The 19161-nt window shown below is 42.8% G+C and overlaps 1 protein-coding gene across 1 annotated transcript; it reads right to left on the bottom strand.

Moving 5' to 3' along the window:
- Nucleotides 1–1025: 1025 nt before the first annotated feature.
- TNMD (tenomodulin) lies at nt 1026–17613 on the bottom strand (the record flags this gene model as incomplete). Its single annotated transcript, XM_080719292.1, has 7 exons — nt 1026–1235; nt 1509–1675; nt 3246–3399; nt 6881–6982; nt 7170–7310; nt 17272–17403; nt 17566–17613. The coding sequence occupies 7 exons, from the start codon at nt 17611–17613 to the stop codon at nt 1026–1028; spliced, it is 954 nt and encodes a 317-aa protein (XP_080575418.1).
- Nucleotides 17614–19161: the final 1548 nt, after the last annotated feature.

The following is a 19161-nucleotide window of genomic DNA, read 5'->3' as shown; positions in this document are numbered from 1 at the left end:
TTCCTGGAAGCCCTTCTATCTCCGGGCTACACTCCCAGACCTATTTTTACATTTTTATTTGGAAACAGGGTCTCCTAAGCCAGCGCGCGCACGGCTAGCTTCGAACCTGCGTGATCCTCCTGTCTCTGCCTCCCAAGCGCGGGGATTACAAGCGTGCGCCACCACGCCCGGCTTATTGGCTGATTTTAAAAAACAATGTTAGAATGATAATTTATTAAAACAATGCTAAAAGAACGTCATAAAGTGCACACAACCTCAAATTCATCTCATCTTTGACATTTTTCTATTTCAACTATAAATTGATGTCTATTGTGATAATCAAAGTACTTTAAAATAATCAGCTGTTTTCTTTTTTTTTTGTGGGTCTGGGGATGGAACCCAGGGGCTTTTGACCCCCGAGCTATACCCCCTGCCCTATTTTTTATTCTTTATTTTGAAACCGGGTCTCACTGAGTTGCAGAGGGCCTCACTAAGTAGCTGAGGCTGTCCGCGAACCGCGATCCTCCAGGTCTCAGCCTCCCGAATGCTGGGATTACAAGCGTGCGCCACCACGCCCGGCTTTAATCAGCTGTTTTCTAAATCATCAATAAAAAAGAAAAAAGATTTTCAATGTTATGCATTGTTAGATATATTTTTTCATTCTCTTTGTAGAAATTACCAATCCAAGAACAGCATGTATGCTAACTATCAATTCATGATTGGCCAATCTAACTTAGCCTTTGGCAAAGCTGTTTCTCTGTGTTTTCACAGCTGTTGTATGGGGGAACACAACTCCTTGTCCACAGACATCTTGGCGAGGATTATATTTGAAAACACTTTTTTGATGGACAATTTCAGACAGATATTTCCATGATATGGATGATGTAGAAGTTTATTAGCACATGAAGGGGGGAATTACCTACAAGTAATTCTGCAGTACTGGCTACCAGAAGCCAAATGCCTCACAGGCAGAAATTCATAGAGTAGCATGCATTTATTATATGTTGGCTGCCAGAAGATTTAAGCATTTGACCTTGAACTTTCCATTAGACCCTTCCCAACATGCGGGCCACCCACCAGTTGCAAGGCATGATGACACGACAAATGACCCGTCCTCCTTGATAGCAGTATGGATATGGGTAGTAACCTAGTAAAGGTTCACAAACACGGCGGCAGTAGCGATTGCCTCGACGGCAATAGATACAACAATAACCTCTCTCATCCAGCATGGGGTCAAATTCTATCCCATTTTCAGTCTGGAAGAAGAAGAAGAGAGTATTAGAGGGAACAGGTTTCACCAAGCAGAGGAGGACTACAAGACTCTATGAGCTGGGGTGGGGGGTCGTGAGAAATTGTTCTTAAGACTGATCATAGAGATGTACCAATGGAAGTCAAGATTGGTCTGGAATGAATCTCCTGGAGAGTCCAAGTTTCTTAAACATTTGTTCATACCATGATCATTCCTTCAATGATTGTGATCTGAGGGATAGTAAGTTTTTGAGACAAAGAGCCTTGTGAACATAACTCACATAGTCATTTATTGGAAGTTCTTCCTCACTTGCTTGTCTAGTGTGCCGAGTCTTCTCCACCTTTACTTGAGGGACCACCCATTGCTCGTTTTGTTCAATTCCTTTTTTCTCATTGGCAGGGAAGTGAAGGTCTTCTCCCTCCTCCTCGAAGTCTTGTAACTCCGAAACTAAGATAATAAATACAAGGCTATAATGCAAGTGCTTTGCAAGTATTTCTGAATGAAGCGCTTGGGAAAATAGCAGTTGTGGGTAGAGATTCTCATTGTGTCTTCTGCTTGGTATCACTTAAACATGAATGGGCCTCTTTCCCAAGCTTCTTCAGCTCATATTTTAAGGAGTATTTTTGAAACAAACCTTACTATTTCAGTGCACACAGATATATTTCTTTTGGCTTATTTGGCATCAAGCATGTACTGATTTGACCTTGTTTGTATACTAAATTAAAAACTGAGGACAAGGAACTTCTATGTCTCTCACGATGATATTATCCATAAGTGCTCAAAATCTATTTCTTGGTTTTTGATATGTTTTTATGTATCACTCATGGAGATATTGTATTACCAGTCCCTCATTTGATTTAGCATTCTCTGCCTCTTACCTTTCCCCCTTTCTCTTCTTGTCTTAAATTTCTTTTCATACTCCCTATTTGGGAAAATCTTGGGTTATACAAGTGCAAAGATAATACAGAGTTCTCATGTACTCTTCACCCAGTTTCTCCTAATGTTATATTACATAACCACAGCCCAATGATCAAAACTAAGAAGTTAGTATCAGTTCAGAACTATATGATATGAAGGATTGAATTTAGGGTGGTTCTACCACTCAGCTATACCCTAAGCACTTTCTATTTTGAAATAGGATCTTACTAAGTTACTGCACACTGGCCTCAAAACTTCAATCCTTCTGTTTCAGCTCCCATGTACTGGAATTACAGGCATATGCCACCGCACCTAGCTAGTTCTATACTGTGATTAAACTATATACTTCACTTGGACTGCACTAATGACTTTTTTCCCTGTTATAGAATCCAGTTCGGGATATCACATTGTATTTAGTCACTTAAAAAATTCTCCCAAAATACTACTTCTAATAATACTACTAAGCATTCTACCTTCGAATGCCCCAGTGGCCCCTTGTATTTTTATTTTGAAACAGGATCTTGCTAAGTTGCTGAGGCTGGCCTTGAACCTGTGATCCTCCTACCTCAGGCTCCCAAGTACTGGAATTATAGGTATGTGCCACCGTGGTTGGCTCCTCAATTACATTTATAGTAGTTCCTAAAATAGCTGCTAAGAAATATGCACTGCAGTGATCATTCTGTTTTCTGGGGAGAATGTCAACATTTGACATAGAGAATCCTTCTGAGACAACAGAGGATTATTTTTGCCTCTTCTCTCCTCTGTTTGTGGGTTGGACCCACAGTGGTTTGAGAAATAGTATGGTATCCCGACTGCAATGAATATAGATGTGCCAAGAAAGACAGATTAGCTTTTTGCTATCACTAGTAGCATTGGGGTGGTGTTACCTTTGCTGAGATACTTAAAAGCCTGTCAGCATTAATTTATCTGATTTATAACTTGGCTGTAAAAATTCCCTCCTCACTGACGGTCAGCATATACAATCTCCTCTAAGAAGATATAAGCCGGTCATTTGTTTTCCTAGAAATGTAGTCTCTCGGTGCTGGAAACATTAACCTGTTATGGTCCTTGCAAGGAGAAATGGGATAGGATGCCATACCTGCTATTAGAGTGGGATTGATCCAATACATGGTCACATTGTCACAGATCTCCAGAATTTTGGAATTTTTAAGAAAGTCTCTGTTTTCAATAGGCTTTTCTGCAGGAACCCAAATCACTGACTGTTCAAAGAAAGTTGTAGTGATTTCTTCATTCTGAAAGAAGAAAGTTCAGGTTGGGGATCGGTGGAGAAATTCATAAAATGAGTGAGGTCTTACAAGATATTGAAAACCAAGTCTGAATAACAAGTCCAATCATAGGGCTGCCGGTGAACTGGCTCTGTGGCGTGCATACATTAGGTGGCCTGGGAGAAGTTCCCAACTGATCCCTCTCTCCTCAGTGGAACAGTACAGCTGCTCACAGAAATAAGAGCCTGCTCTGCTAACATTTCCCCTAAAGTTTGCAAGGCTTTCCATCATCTCCTGCGTGATTTACTTTGGGTTTCTCCTCTTATGAGTGCCTGCCTCGTCGTAGTCTTGCATCTAGGTTTGCAGGCAGGATTTGATCTCAAGCTGAAAAAAACTCCTATGATCCCAGCTCCTGAGATCAGCTCAGTAGCAATTGAACCTAAGATTTTGGTTTTATGAGCTTGGTGTGTTAACGCTAACTCATTACAAGATGTGTTTTGATGTTTTAAAGTCTTGTCTGCAGTCTGTGACGTCATTGGATTTCCCGCCATTTTATTCCTTTTGTTCTAGATGCTTAGGGTTTATTTCCCTGAATATGTTTCTGCTTTATGGAGCCTGGCTACTCTTGTTAAGAATGATTCCCTCAGCCGGGCGTGGTGGCACATGCTTGTAATCCCAGCATTCGGGAGGCAGAGACCCGGAGGATTGTAGTTCGTAGACAGCCTCAGCTACTTAGAGAGGCTCTTCGCAACTCAGTGAAACCCTGTTTCAAAACTAAAAAAGGAGAATAAAAATCGGGCTGGGAGTGTAGCTCAGAGGTACATGCCCCTGGGTTCCATCCCTGGTACCACGAAAAAGAAAAAAAAAAAAAAGAATGATTTCCCCCTTCATTCCTAGTCTTGGAAATAGTCATATTCCAATTCTAACTTATTTGTCATTAATGCTTCAGTACCCCCATTCTTTTCAAACATGCTGTTATTGGTGCATTTCATTATACAGCACAGGGAAGTTCGGTGTGATACAAACATGCACACGGCTAGCACTTGGCGCCATTCCCTCCAGACCCCACCGCGCTTCCTGTTCCTTTACACCTGTTACCCCCACACATTCTCAATAAGGCCTTTTCTTTTTCTCTTTTGTTTCTTTCTAGCTTTACGATTTCAGCGTTTTATTTATTCTCTAAAATATGTGTCTGTGTAACTTTCCCCCAAGCCATTCACAGCTTTCAAGTCCTGGCTCTTGCCCTGGATCCTGTAAAGACCTTGGGATGGATTGAAGGGGACTGCGGAAAGTGAGGTTGATGTGCTCACCAGCTTTGTTAGCAGAATCAGGGCTATTTATATACCTGCTCTGCATGTTTAACGTGTACACGCTATGGGTACAAGTGGTGAGGGAAGTATAGAATAAGAGGGCTTTTGTCATTCCAGGCAACAGATTTGTCTTATAAAAATCTATAGTGTGGATATAAAAAATAGAACTTTCATGGAGGTGCAATGATTTTTATTATCACAAGATGAATATTCGTGTTATTAAAAAGATTCAGCAAAATTAACTGAAGGACAAATGAGGGCCAAAATGTGACATTACAGCTCTTTTCCTTCATCTCTTTCAAAACCATGAGACCCATTGTGTAAATTCAGCTAGCTGTCCACGCTCAAATGCTTGTTATTTTCTATAAAAGTCATCTTATGATGTTGCATATGGTAGGCTTTGAATAGTAAGTGATGCTCTTTTCACCTTATCAGTGCCTCCTATGGTTGATTTGTTTCTTGGGATCATCTAACTTAAACTTAGTTTTAAAAATAAACCCAAAAGGGAATTAAAAAGTTAGAATACTATAGTAATACGTGTATACCATGTTTATAGCAGCATAATTCACAGTAGACAAATTATGGAACCAATCCAGGTGCGCACCAATAGATAAATGGGTAAAGAAAATGTGGTACATGCATACACAATGAAATACTACTCAGCCAGAAAGGATTATATATATTTTTTCATTTATGAAAATTAGAGAGAAAACAGGAAACATAAGGGACTTTGGATAAATGTGGAGAGAGATCAGTAGAGTAGTGGAAGGGGATTGGGAATGGGAGGTGGGGAGGGGAAAAGGAGGATAGAGGGAGGGAACAGTTCAAATAACATTATATCCATATACAAAAGTATAACTACTAATGTCAGTGGCATGTACAGGCATGGAGGATAGGGAGGATGGCGGGATGTGGAAGATAATACACCAAGCAGTGCGTGCATGTAGAATTGTATCTCTTTTAATCTATCATGTAGAATTGCAATGCTCTAATAAATATATAAAATAAGATAAAAATGAACCTGCAAAATCTGTCACTACTATCAACTTTGGGAGCGGAGCGTCATCTTTGAGGAGCTTTTCTTTTTGTTTTTCCACAGGAATTCTAGGAACAAAGGTCTGTGACTTCTCTGGCCACGAGGAGACCAGTAACATGAACAAATAGTCTGGGCACTGATGAGACTCTGAGACTCAGGTCAGGGAAAGGAAAGAGTGCTCCCCAGCCCCCATCTCCCCCCAAAAAGAAAAAGATAAGTGGGAGGTGAGAATTAAAATGTAGAGGGCTATATAGGAGAAAAATGAAAAAGAGCAGAGAAGAAAGGTTTTGTGGTATATAGAGCAGCCATACTGGCCATACTCGCATTTTAGAGTTGCCAGTTAAATGTTAAACCTAAGCAAACCAGGGCAGACTAAACCAATGCTTGTCTCTGTCTTTGCTATAGTGGGGCTACGCCATCACAGCATGGCTGTGGCTAAGATCCCGTTCTCTCCCCACTGCTAGCTGTCACTGTAATTGCAGGCAGAATACCATAGGACAGTCAAGAGCCTCAAGGGCTCTCATGGTGGCTTGAATTTGGCAGTAATGCTGCTTCTCCCGTTAGGCTTTTGGAAGCCATTTGGTGATTGGTCGCTTCACTGTAGCCTTGTAGTGTTTCTAGAGAATTCCTATCACACTGATTTTCTCACCTTTCTTTCTTTTGCTTTCCTTGGGAGGAACAATGCGATTTACTCCGGCATAAAATGGTGAATAAACTGAAATGCTGAATGCTGAAGCGGGACAGAAGCATTAAAGACCCCAGGTGGCCTTGGGACTTCTGCTTTTAAAGGTTTTATCTTGGGCACCATTGTTTTTCTTCCTTTGGCCACTGCCTCTCCCTGGAAACCTTTGGTTTGGAGCAAGTGTATGTGGTGTTGATGTAAAATCATAGTATTGTACAGAAAGCATGAACTTGAGGTTTTTGAAAGTTCTGAAATCAAGACCCCAATTTGCTCCTACTGGCTAGCTGTGTGAACTTGGGCAAGTCAAAATTTGGTTCTGAACCCCAGTTTCCAAATCTGAAAATGAGGATAGTAATCATGCCTGTCTATAGGGGTGCTTGAGAATCCAAGGAAAGAAAGTATAGCACTTAGTACACTGTTTGGCACATAATTAGCACCCAATAAATGCCTCTTACAACCACTACTTTTATTCTTACATACCTCATCTATTTCCTCTTCTGGTTCAGAAAACTCAGGAATCACTTTAATTTGTGTTTTGATAAAGCATTTTTGAAGACCCACAAAGTAGATGCCAGTGTAACCCTATGAAACAGACAAAAATAAAAAGCCACAATGAATGCATTCCATGATCTGTCAGACTAGTGAAATTTGAATCCCAAGGGAAAACTTTCTTTTATAAATTAAATGGAGCTAGAAGGCTATTTTCAATTTGACTCGAATACTCTAATATTTTAAGTAGCCAGGTATAGGAGGAAAACATCCAACTTACGTTTTTAAAGTCGTGTACTTCCAGGGTTTCATCAGTACCATTTCCACTTCTGAATATTTCGGTTCTGGTCATAGGATCGATTTCCATATAAATCTTCTTCTTCTCTCCATTGCTATAGAAAGTGTGCTCCATGTCATAGGTCTGGGAGAGCAGAAGAAAAGCAGCTTTAAGACACTCTGTGTGTTTCTTCATAAAATACTTTAATTGGGTAATATCTGGGGCACCATCTTTCTCCAGAGCCTTTGTAGTGAGGTGCCATCTCAGCAGCTTGCCATTGGGAATTCTCTGAAACTTGAGATTAAAGTGAGGTGCTTTTTGGCACTGGGCTGAGATGGGGATCCCTTCAGAGCCAGTATTTTGTATTCAAGCCAAGTTGCTGAACTAATTACTAAGAATTCCAACAGTTTTCTTGGCAGCCTTGACTAAATAGCTAATGATATTCTGCAAACCAGCCTGTAAAGTATTTTCCCCTTGTGTTAAGCCGAGGGATCACCTAAAACCCATTCTGCTTCTTTAAGCTACCACTTCTTTTCCCAACTGCTCCATGATCCCCTCCCCCTCCAAACAACTCGCTAGGGCCAAGAAAAAGATCTGAACACATTTAGAGTGGCTAGGCCCTACTTCCCCCATATCTGTGCAGGCTTTAATGTTGTCTCAACAGTCTTGGGTCTATCCTTTTGAGAATCTTTTTTTTAATTTAATTTTTATTTTTTATAAGTGGAACATATTGAGAGTGGTGTACATTTACATTGTGCTTCATGCCTTTCCCCCTTCCTTTCCCTCCCCCCAATACAGAGTTTCCAGGTTAATCATGTTGTATTTATGCTATTACACATATTCGTATGTAGCTCCTCCGTTGAACAACCTCAGCTTTCTTCCTCTCCTATCCTTCCGTTCAAGCTTTGCTGAGATTTCCCCTCCATCATCTGGAGTCCCTCTGGTATTACCACTACTCCCTAGCTTGAACATATTAGAGAAAACATATGTCCCTTCTCTTTCTGTGCTTGACTAACTTCACTTAACATAATGTTCTCCAGTTCCTTCCATCTTCTTGAAATGCTATTATTTTATTTTTCTTTATAGCTGAATAGAATTCCATTGTGTGTATTTCCCATAATTTTGCAATCCATTCATCTGTTGATGGAGATCTAGGTTGGTTCCATATTTTGGCTATTATAAACTGTGCTGCTATGAACATGGGTATGTATATGTTAACGTAGTTCTCTGATTTCAACCCCTTTGGAAAGATACCCAGGAGTGGAATAGCCGGATCAAATGGTGGATCTATTCCTAGTTTTCTAAGGAATCTCCATACTGATCTCCATAGCGGCTGAACTACTCTGCACTCCCAGCAACAGTGTAAAAGAGTTCCTCTTTCCTCACATCCTCGCCAGCAATTGTTGTTTGATTTCTTTATGTTTGCCACTCTGATTGGGGTTAAATGGAATCTCAGCATAGTTTTGATTTGCATCTCCCTGATGGCCAGTGATGAAGAACATCTTTTCATGTATCTATTGGCCCTTTGTATCTCTTCTTTTGTGAAATGTCTATTCATTTCAGTTGGCCATTTATTGATTGGGTTGTTTGTTTTACTAGAGTAGAGTCTTTTGAGCTCTTTGCATATTCTGGATATTAGCCCCCTATCAGAGTTTTGAGAATCTAAAGCCTGTCTTCTTGGCCAGTATTAGGTAACAGGGTTGCCCTATCCTTCCTTGCTTCCTTGGCCCCTTAAGCCTCAGGAAACATTGTACTGCCTTCCCTCAGCCATCTATTTTATAGGCTAACTAAGCCCAGTCCTTTCATTCCTGGGTTCTATTTTCTGAACCTATTCCATTGTCTTCATGTTCGCTGGATGCTCCTGTGTTCACAGATTTCACCAAGTGCATCAAGAGCCATGCATTGAATACCAGGGGCTCTCCCAAGGAGAGCGCCTTGGAAGGCTGCTCATCACTTCTCTCTTGAGTGGCCCAAACAAAACGCAAGTCTTTCACTTCTGCTGTAAAGGAGACAGTGTTCTTTCTAAAGACCAAGGAGACCAATTGAGGGGAAAGCATAGAACCTAGAACTTTGGACATATTTCTGGCTAGAAGCAAATGGTAAGTTTGAGGGTACCCTTAGGAAGCCTGTCTTCGGCCTGTTGTTATGAGGCCTTTGTCTATCACATTGTTTTCATATTCATTCATCTGTATGAAAATACGGACAACGTAAAGCCTGAGGACGCAACTCGTCCACAGAGCCAGTGCTGCTTCCTTACGGTTCTCCGCGGCAGCCTTGCAGAGCTTACGCTGGCTTGGGTTATTTTTCAGTGTCTCCTGATGTCCGTGACAGCATGTTAGTTTAACCTGGTCAGATTTTCCCTGACTCAAGTTGAAACACAAGTTGGAAGAGTTTGTAGAGACAAGAGCTACCTCAATCGTGAAAAATCTAATGTAGCTGCTGAATAGAAAAACATAGGCAATGCCATTTATCTCTTTGTAGCCCTGCAGTGTCTTGGACATGGCTGGCAGCTGAGTATTTGTTGAATAAGTATTTCACACCAGTGGGACATTCTTAACTTCCAAAGAAAGATTTTGAACATGGGCAAGTCTTTTAAGAGATCCTTTTAAAGGGGAAGGAAAATGGTATTTAGAAGCCCCCAGCAGCTGCGGAGTTAACTCAGAAATCTGGCTGGGTTTGTGACAGGTAGCAAATTCCTTTAGGCTTGTTATTTGCTTCTGCTGATAAATATGTCCTCAGTTCCAGCTCTGCAGCCAGCTGGAGAAGAGTAACTTCTACCTATGGCAACAAATTGAGCTCTCAGTCACCTGACCCAAGCAGAGGACAGAGGCATCCACTTCAGAGCCAGTCTCCTCAGGTCTCCCCACAGGGGGTAGTTTCCTTAGAAATACTATCCATTGTTGAGACAAATGTTGACACCACTAGCCACCAGGGGCTGGGGTGCAGTGTTTGTTTCATCCGTAGCACCACTGGTGGATTATTGCATGGAAAAAATAGGTTAGAGACTAGGGGATGTTGGACTGCTGCCTACCTGGGCAAAAGAGAAAATGTGGGCTGCATTTTTAATCATGGGTAGAAGACCATGGAACCATACTGGTGACATTTAACATTTCAGTGTGCTTCGGTGGAATGAGTTTTCCTGAACTGTTGGCAATGCACTTTACTTGGACACCTTGCTAGACGAAAACTATTGCAAACTGCCAAGCTCAGCAGATGTTGATTATTTTCAACATTCCTGTAAAGAGTTGTTTTTGTTGTTGTTATTTTATTTTGGTGAGGGAGAAGGGGCCTATCCCAATTCCATCCATTAATGAACTTGTTGGTTTTGTTAGTGGTGCTAGGTAGCTAAATAGAGTGGGATCAGAGTGACTCATCTGTGTGTGACTCCTTGGCTGAGGGTAGGAGCAGGGAGCTATATATCTACCCAGATGGAATTCTACTATCAAAGGTGTCCTCTTGGAACAAACTGTCTTTTGTCTAGGAAGATGATGCCAGTGACTCACTTTGGACCATGTGGGGATGGATTTGAGCAAATCCAGACATACTGTCTCGCTCAGGTCCCTGTGGAGTGCATTGCTTGGGTAATGGCTATGCAAGCTTCACTGGCCCATATGAAGACTGAGCTCATGGCTTTGGCATCGGAAGTCCTTTGCTTGCTACTAAGCTCCCTGGCTCAGTGATCAAGGGTCCTTTCGGAGATGAAGGAATAGATGGCTTTGTCCTCTCCAGGAACAAACTAAAACAAAGACGGCCTGGCTGGCCTGAGAGAAGTGTGAGTGAGCTACAAGCAGCTCATCTCAGACTCTGCTCCCAATTCGGCTTTGTTCCAGGAAGGACAGAGCAAGGAGAGCATATGATGAGAGGTACATCCTTGCCAAATTGGCAAATAGGGACAGTTCATCTTTGGTGCTTCACTTTTCGGGTCTCTTTTCGTATCCTCTTCACTCGATACCCTCACAGCCGTTTTCCATGCTCTTCCTATCTCCATCTGTCCCTTCGTCTCCTGTCTAGACATCCAGAAATCTCATGATGCTTCAGTACCTTAGGTAAGAGACTAAATCAATCTGACATATGATTTCACATTTAGATATTAGCAGTGGATATTTGTTGAAAAATCGAGTGCGTCCGGGCATGGTGGCACATGTCTGCAATCCCAGTACCTGAGGGCCAAGACAGGAGGATCTAGGCTTGAAACCAGCCTCAGCAACTCAGTGCGACCCTCAGCAGTTTAGTGAGACCCTGTTTCAAGCTGTAAAAATGGAGTAGGAGATGGGGGAGCTCACAGATAGAATGACCTTGGATTCAATCCCTAGTACTTCCTTTCAAATTGGGTGCAGAGTAAAGTACGAATGGAGGATTTTAGGCACTGTGGCACCAGGAATAGGGGTTATTGGGGGGGAGGGTTGCAAAGACAGTTTTCCAGTACAGCACAAATGGATTCTTACTCCACCCATACACACGCAAGACAATGGAGTGGAATCTGAATCAGAAGCAACACAAGGCAGAAGTGTGAACCCAGGTAGTGTGTAAGGAGGCCACACTGGCAAAATATGGAGAAGACACAACCCCCTTTCTCTTCCCTGCCCAGGAATTCTGTTCTCAGTTCAGTTAAATCATCCACTCAAGTGGCAAATGAAGCCTAACAATCCCCTTTCACAGTCTGCTCTGGGTTCTGGCCTCTGCGGTGGTCTCTGAGATGAGGAAAGAACGCTTTTTATAAAGAGTGAAGCTGCCTCAGACCTCAGTGCCATGGATGTGTTTGGGGGCCAGGAGCCTTAGCTTGTCCTGACAGGGATTTGAGGGCATTTGGCTTAGGTCTGGGTTTTGAAGCCTGTGATTAATCTCGCTGCTCTTCCCTCTGCCTTCATCCTTTACTGTCTGTTTATGAGGTACAGTCTCCAAAGGTGAAATACATGCTCAGAATAGCTGCCTAGCAGGTGTTAGACTGGAAGGAAGGGAAAGGCAGGCATTGTACCATATTATTACTGACCTAGCCTGGGGGAATGAAAGGGCCTCTGGGTGTTTCTAGACCAACACAGAGCAGACAGATTGTTTCTTATGCAAAGTTGGACTTTTGCATCTTCAATCACCAGTTTTCAGCCCTGAAAAAATTGGCATAAGCGGCCAGACATTCCTCTTTTTCAACAATAAAAAAATGTTTCTTTCAGCTACAGACTTGAGCTAGTTGGGAAGCTTTCCCCTACCCACAATCCCCACCCTGGATTCTCAAATGCAGCTGAAAATTTGCAGAAAGAATCCCCAGGCCAGGTTCTAGCTTTAATCTTAGCTCTACCACTTATGAGCTGTGCGACTTTGGGCAAGTTATTGCATGTCTCTGAGGTGTCAGTTCCTTATTTCTATCCCTCATTCCTTTGGACCTACAATGCTGGATATTTGGCAGAATGGGGTGTGCTCAGATCTGGGCTATCAGCTGTCAGGGCAATCATTGGACTGTAACTACCTGCTGCTTACCTGGGTTACTTCTCCCTAGAGCTCCATTTCCACTCTTAGCCACTCACTCACAGACTGCCTTTCAAGGCTCAGGCTTTCCTTGCTGGTGCTACGTAAAATACTTGGCAGATTCTACATTACGAGGATGAAGGAGTGAGAATGTGCCCATCACAGCCGGAACCAGATTGCATGTAACTGGTGGGAGCTGCCCTGAGTGAGAGCTGTATAGGGGGGGACTTGGATCCGGCAAGGATTTGAGGAAGAACATGGATGGAACTATAGAAGATTGCGCTGAGGTCAGCCTGTCTCCAGTCACACCCTTGACTAAGGGTCCTACGTTCTCGCTCATATGAGGAAGCTAGAGAGAGAACGGGAGACAAAAGGCCCTTCAGAGGAGTGAGGAGAGAGAGGTGAAGAGAGGAAGGCTGGGGAGGGCGGCGGAGGGGAGGAGGCTGGAGGAAGGAGACAGCTTTCGCAATGTAGGGTCCATGTTGCCGGCATCGCCACCCACCGCACTGAAGGTATGGGGAGGGAGAGGGTGGAGGGAGCAGGGCGGGGTGTACAGGGAAATACAGCGAGGGCTGTGCGCGTCTCTGTCGCTATCGCTGGGAATCTCAGCATGCTGTGTAATGACAGTGTACCAATAAGTGTATAAAATGGTAAAAAAATAGGAAAATAAAATGAAGCAAGGTCTTTTCTACAATGCTGATGTGGCAGCGTCTGGTGAGGCTCAGTTCCCCTGCTGAAGAGATTCCAGCTACATCTCTCATTTTTTCCTTGAGGGTATAAGTGCTTCTCCAGACCCACATTTCACCCACCAGACTATTGTGCATGGAAGCCCCGGGAACCTAAGGAGGAACTGTGTCCCCCCTCTGTGCCTAGAGATGAGTGAAGGAAGTTAGTCTTGGGCTAATGCTAGTACTAGAAAAATGAGTACAAAGAAAGCTGGACCCAGACTCGGTCAGGAAGTGCTTTTTCTGAACACAAAATTTTCAGTTGAGCATGATATTTGGCTTGAAATCTTGTACACGGAGGGAGGGAAACCAAGAGCATGTGCATGTATGTCCTTGTCAGCATGAATGACATTAGGATGTGAGACTATAATACACCAATTAAAGAAAACACACACACACACACACACACACACACACACACACACACACACATAAAATATCCTGGGCGAGACCATTATAATGGTTATCTGCAGTTGAGGTGGGGCTGGAAAGGGCAGAAAATGCCTGCCTGTCATCACCACTTCTCATCTCATCTCAGACTGGTAGAATGTAGAAGTTGAACAGCCATCTCCAGGATCTGTTGATGGCCATGTGTGCACCTGATGGCTTCCAAACAGCCCTAAGATCACTGGGCAGCCCCAGCAGATGGCAGGAAGAGCCCGATTTCAGTTATTTAATATTATTCTTCTGCTTCATTCCAGAGAGAATTGGAGGGATGGGCTGAAAACTTTGTGCCATGTTTATAAACTGTTGGTTTAAGGGCTGGGCTTTGTCCGACTTGTTTCTCCATGTGCTATTAATTATCCTGGGAGCTGCCTTCTAATTGTTTCAAGTTAAATGTGGACTAGGGAGCTTTCAGCAGGAATGTTTCTCTAGTGAATCAGCATCAAGAATTTTGAGGCAACTACTGTCTGGGAGTGAAGCCTTAAATGTGATACTCTCTCAAAATCACTGGGACTGAACAGGTCTCTTGCTTGCTTGGGAATGCTGAGCATAGAGCCCGCTGGACCCGGCCGTCATTCTGCTCAAGTGTGCCTACGTGCCTGTGGCCTTCTGGGGCCTGGGGCCTGGAAAGAAGTATGGTAGCTCAGCCAGAGCTAGTCCTCTTTATTTCTTTTTATTTGGATATCTTTCTGTGTATGTGCGTGTGCATGCACGCGTTTGTATGTGTGTACCTGTGCGTGTTTGTGTGCATGTGTGCGTAAGTGCACATTGCACATATATGTGTGCCTGGGGTATGGGTAGAGTAAGTGTGGCTTACTTCTCCCTTTGTCTCAGGAATCTGGATCTTTAGTAGACCCCAAGGTGGGAGGGGGGGGAAGGACTTAGTAGAATGGAAATGTCAACAGCAGATGCAGGATGTTAAACACTGTTGATTATAAACAGATGTCGAAAAGCAAAATAAAAAGGAGATGTGGTGGGGGCTGGAGGAGTGAACACTAAGTGCTTGGAGGAAGCCCAGGACAACAAATAATTCGCTGCCATCAATAAGCACAGTAGCATTAATAGTTCTGTCAAAGGCCCCACAGTTTGCACACGTCTCACAGGCTTGTAAAGGAAAGACTGAAAGAGCCTGGGTTTTAATTTGCTAATGGTTGGTTTCTTACTAAACCATACTCATAAGGTGACAGTTGTAAATTTGTGCAAGAGGCCTGGACTCATTTTCTCTGCCGATCCTCTTCTAAAACTAATCTGACTTCTTATCCCTCCCCAGGATTCCCAGGTCTGATTCAAGGCAGGCTTAATTGTAGTCTTAGCTATTGGGAACCTGGATGGTCTCCTGGGCTCCTTGTTTTGGATTTTGAAGATAAGAGTGGACCGAGTAAAACATTAACATCTCTACCTGGTCCCCTGCTTTACAATGGACCCAACCTGAAGTTGTGGTGGAAGCCAGGACTTAGATATCAAAGACGGTAAATTGTATCTCCCATTGGGATGGAGAACAAACTACCTTTGTTCATGGTGGAACAATTCGCTCTAGGAGATACGTACTGTCTTTTTATCTGGATTGCTTCATACCTTTGTTCATTTCTGAGAATCCCTTTGTTGAAAACTGCATCCCAAGATGGATTGCTTCATGAGAGATTTGAGTTTTGATAAAGTATATTCAGTAGCATACCTCACCTTTTCTACTTATGTACTAAGTTTTGCTTTGGGTTTGAATATTCACAGAATTTTTAAAAAATTAATTACCAAAAACCATAATGAGAAACAAAGACAATAGGGAAGCAGAGGAAACCATGAACCTCGATAGTGAATGTAGAACCTTACAATCTAAACGTAAAGGCCCTACCTCATCATTTATAGCTGCACGGAGGCAACTGACACTTTGAGTTTAGAAAACACACAAATTCCTTCAGTAGTACAAAAGGCCACAGTAAAACAAAGAAGGCCATCTAACCCTTTATTTAGGCAAGCATCTATGGGTGTTGAAAAGGATTAGCTACCTCTTACATCCAATAAAGTACATTTAAGCCATGAAGAACAAAAAGGTTTATGGTCCTCTAACTCATGTACAAATTTTAAGAGGCTCCAAAATTCAATTTGTGGGGCAGCATGTCACCTTGAGAATTAGCTAATTCTATCAGATGCCTTTTGGCATCACATTTCTGTGCAATTTCCTCCCCAATCTTGGCTCCTTTGTGCGCTCTGCTAGCCTGAGCATCGGTGGCTTCTCTACTATGACACCTGAACAGTACGTAGTTCAGAAGCTGGGGACGGGGCTGACTGCAGGCAGGGGGTGATGCCTGAAATCCTTTCTGCAGCAAGGGATAAATGCAAAGGCCAAGAAACGAGCTCTCCCTCCTGCTTCAACTTGCTGAAGTATCCTCTGAGACTAAATGAAGGTGGGCATGGCCGGAGAGGTGGGGATCCTAAGGTAGCTGTGTCTTACTTTTCTGTGTTCTTTTGGACACTGAGCCGATTTCTCTTTCTCCCTTTCTGGCCCTCTTTCCCCATCAACACAGACTCTTCCTTCACTGCTCCCGTGGCTCCCGTGGCTCCTGATGGTCCAATGCCAACCCTTTTTTCTTTTTGTCTCATCATCCCTCCTGGATCTGTGCCTTTTCCTCCCTACATCTGCTACTAAACAGAAATGAGCATCTCATGGCGGCGGCAGCAGCAGCAGTAGCACCCCACACACAGAGAAAAACGCGGCAAAGAGGAAAAGCATCTTCATACCTCATCGTGTGTATACTTGTTAAATCTCTTTCAAATGGAAATTGGCAGCATGAAAAGATGATGGTTTTATTTGGGTCGTACCTAACCCTACCTGTGGCATGTGAGCCTGGGGATAACAATACCTCGAAATACAAAAACAACACAAAGTTCAATGGCCAAGCAAGCCTCACCAAATGACCCCAGTATCAGAAGACTTCCGAGACATCTGTGATTAATGACTTGGTGCAGCTTGCTACTACCTTGTGGCATGACTATCTCAGTGGGACAGTGCTGATTGTGGCCGGCCAGGAGCCAGGAAGCTCTACTTTTTTTTTTCCTGCATCATAAACAAATGTGAGGTCAGGTATACGAATTGCTTCTTCTGAAAACGAGCTAGTTGCCTGTCCTCACAGCAGATGCATTAAGTGAGAACCCCCGCAAATCCTTCACTGCCATTTCTGGTGCTTTCTCCTTATGTGGTGGGATAATTACTTTTCCATCAGTTTCTGCCCAGATAATTGAAAGAAAGATGGAAAGTATTTTTCTTACAGTAAAAAAATTTGCTTCTAGGAGGAGACTTAACTCCTTAAAGCCAAGTGTTATAAAAGAATGGGTACATCTACATCCTGTCATTATTCACTGAAATGTAGAAGACTATTTTTCCCTCACCCAAATAACGAAAAAGAGCAAAATCCTGATTCAGTTTTTTTCATAGCAACAGAAAAGTAAACACAAAAGGGACCCAATGATTTTGCACTTACTTTCTTGGGTGCCTCTGGCCAGAAGTGCTTGCTCCCCCAAAACAGGACAATTAGAGTTAGGGCCAGGATACCAAACAGCAGTCCACAAATCTTAAGTGATTTACATATCTTCTTGGATTTAAAAGTTTCTGCCTAAGCAAAGAACAGAGAATGAAACAATACACAATAACCCCGAGAATAGCAAGCCATAATTCAAAGTCTCCTTTGATTTCACTTTCTAATGTTCACATTGCAATACGATAAATCTCTGCAACCATGCTTCGGCTCAAAAAGGAAAAATATGAAGCAACTTACATTTAGAATGTGCCAGTCCTCACAGTTCTCTGGAGGATTCTTTGCCATAGTCTCTCCGCACAGTGCTCTTTCCCTGCTTTCAGAGGACTGAGAGACCACTGCTGAGGTGGAGTTGCTAGCGAGTCGGCGAACAGATGCCAGAAGAGAAGCTGAATTTATATGGCTCAAATATGTCATACCAGAGCCTGAGGGAGCCCAGGGGGCTCCTGTGCTACGATTTGTTACATAGATATACCCATATATGTATATAACTTCTGTGCACAGAATTCCATCCAGAATGGCAAAGACAGAAGGTTATAATGAAAACTATTGTCTTGGGGGTTGGGTTGGAAGGGGATCAAGCCTAGGACACGTTGAAATGATTTTTCACTATGAACTTAAAATATCAGTGGCAATACATGCTGCACACTCCAGAAATAAGCAAACAAAACAAAAGCAGGAATGCAGTTCTAATTTCAATTCCATTCAATTCAACAAATATTTGTTGCAGGGATATTAAATGTCAGGCACTGTGCTTGGTGTTGGAGATTCAGGAATGAGTAAGATAGGACCTCCTTTATTATGTAAAAGTTCTTTGAGAACGGACACTGATGTGTCCTCAGTTAATCATCATTAAAACCGAATAAAGAAAAATAAGTTCTAGGCTTGCTCTTGGCCATGCTTTTTAAAAAGTCAGAAGAAAGCTGGGCATGGTGGCGCACTTATAATCCCAGCATTTGGGAGGCTGAGACAGGAGGATTGTGGTTTGAGGAGAGCATCAGCTACCAGGTGAGGCCCTTTGCAACTCAGTGAGATCCTGTTTCAAAATAAAGACTAAAATTAGGGCTGGGGGTGTCGCTCAGAGGTAGAATACCTCTGGATTCCATCCTCACTATTGCAATGAATACATAAGTAAATAAATAAATATGAAAAGTCACAAGAGGAGTGTCAAGGAGTTCCACGACTACTGGTCAACAGTGCTTGATGGTGCTTGAACTAGGGAAGTGATTTCAGGGATGAAGAGAAGTGAACTGATTAGGAAGAAATAAAAAATGATTCCTCGATTTCTGGCACGCTCTCTAGGTGGAGAGTGGCACCATTCCTTGGGATTAGCAAGTACCAAGGAGGACCAGTTTGGGTAAATGGTCAGTATGCTTGTGGGCACGTTGAATTTGACGAGTCTAGGAAGCATCCAAGAGAATATGAGCAGTTTTCAATTAGAATATATGTCAGGACTCAGTACACAAGGCCTGGAGGTAAAGTATAGACTTCACAGCCATTTGCCTTTGGGGAAGTCATGAGAGTTGATAACATAGTTTAGGAAGAGAGTTTAGAATAGCAAAAGAAGAGGGCTGAAGACAGTCCCAGGGAATCTTTACAATTCTATTTAAAAATATTCTTTTAGTTTGCACTCCCACCAACAGGGTAAAAGAGTTCCTCTTTCCCCACATCTTCACCGGCATTTGTTGCTATTTGATTTCTTTATGCTTGCCACTCTGATTGGGGTTAGATGGAATCTCAGCGTAGTTTTGATTTGCATCTCCCTGACGGCCAGTGATGAAGAACATCTTTTCATGTATCTATTGGCCCTTTGTATCTCTTCTTTTGTGAAGTGTC

This window comes from Muscardinus avellanarius (genome assembly GCF_963383645.1).
Source record: "Muscardinus avellanarius genome assembly, chromosome: X".
Taxonomy (NCBI): domain Eukaryota; kingdom Metazoa; phylum Chordata; class Mammalia; order Rodentia; family Gliridae; genus Muscardinus; species Muscardinus avellanarius.
The sequence above is the reverse complement of the archived record's forward strand: the minus strand, read 5'-3'. Positions and strand labels throughout refer to the sequence as shown.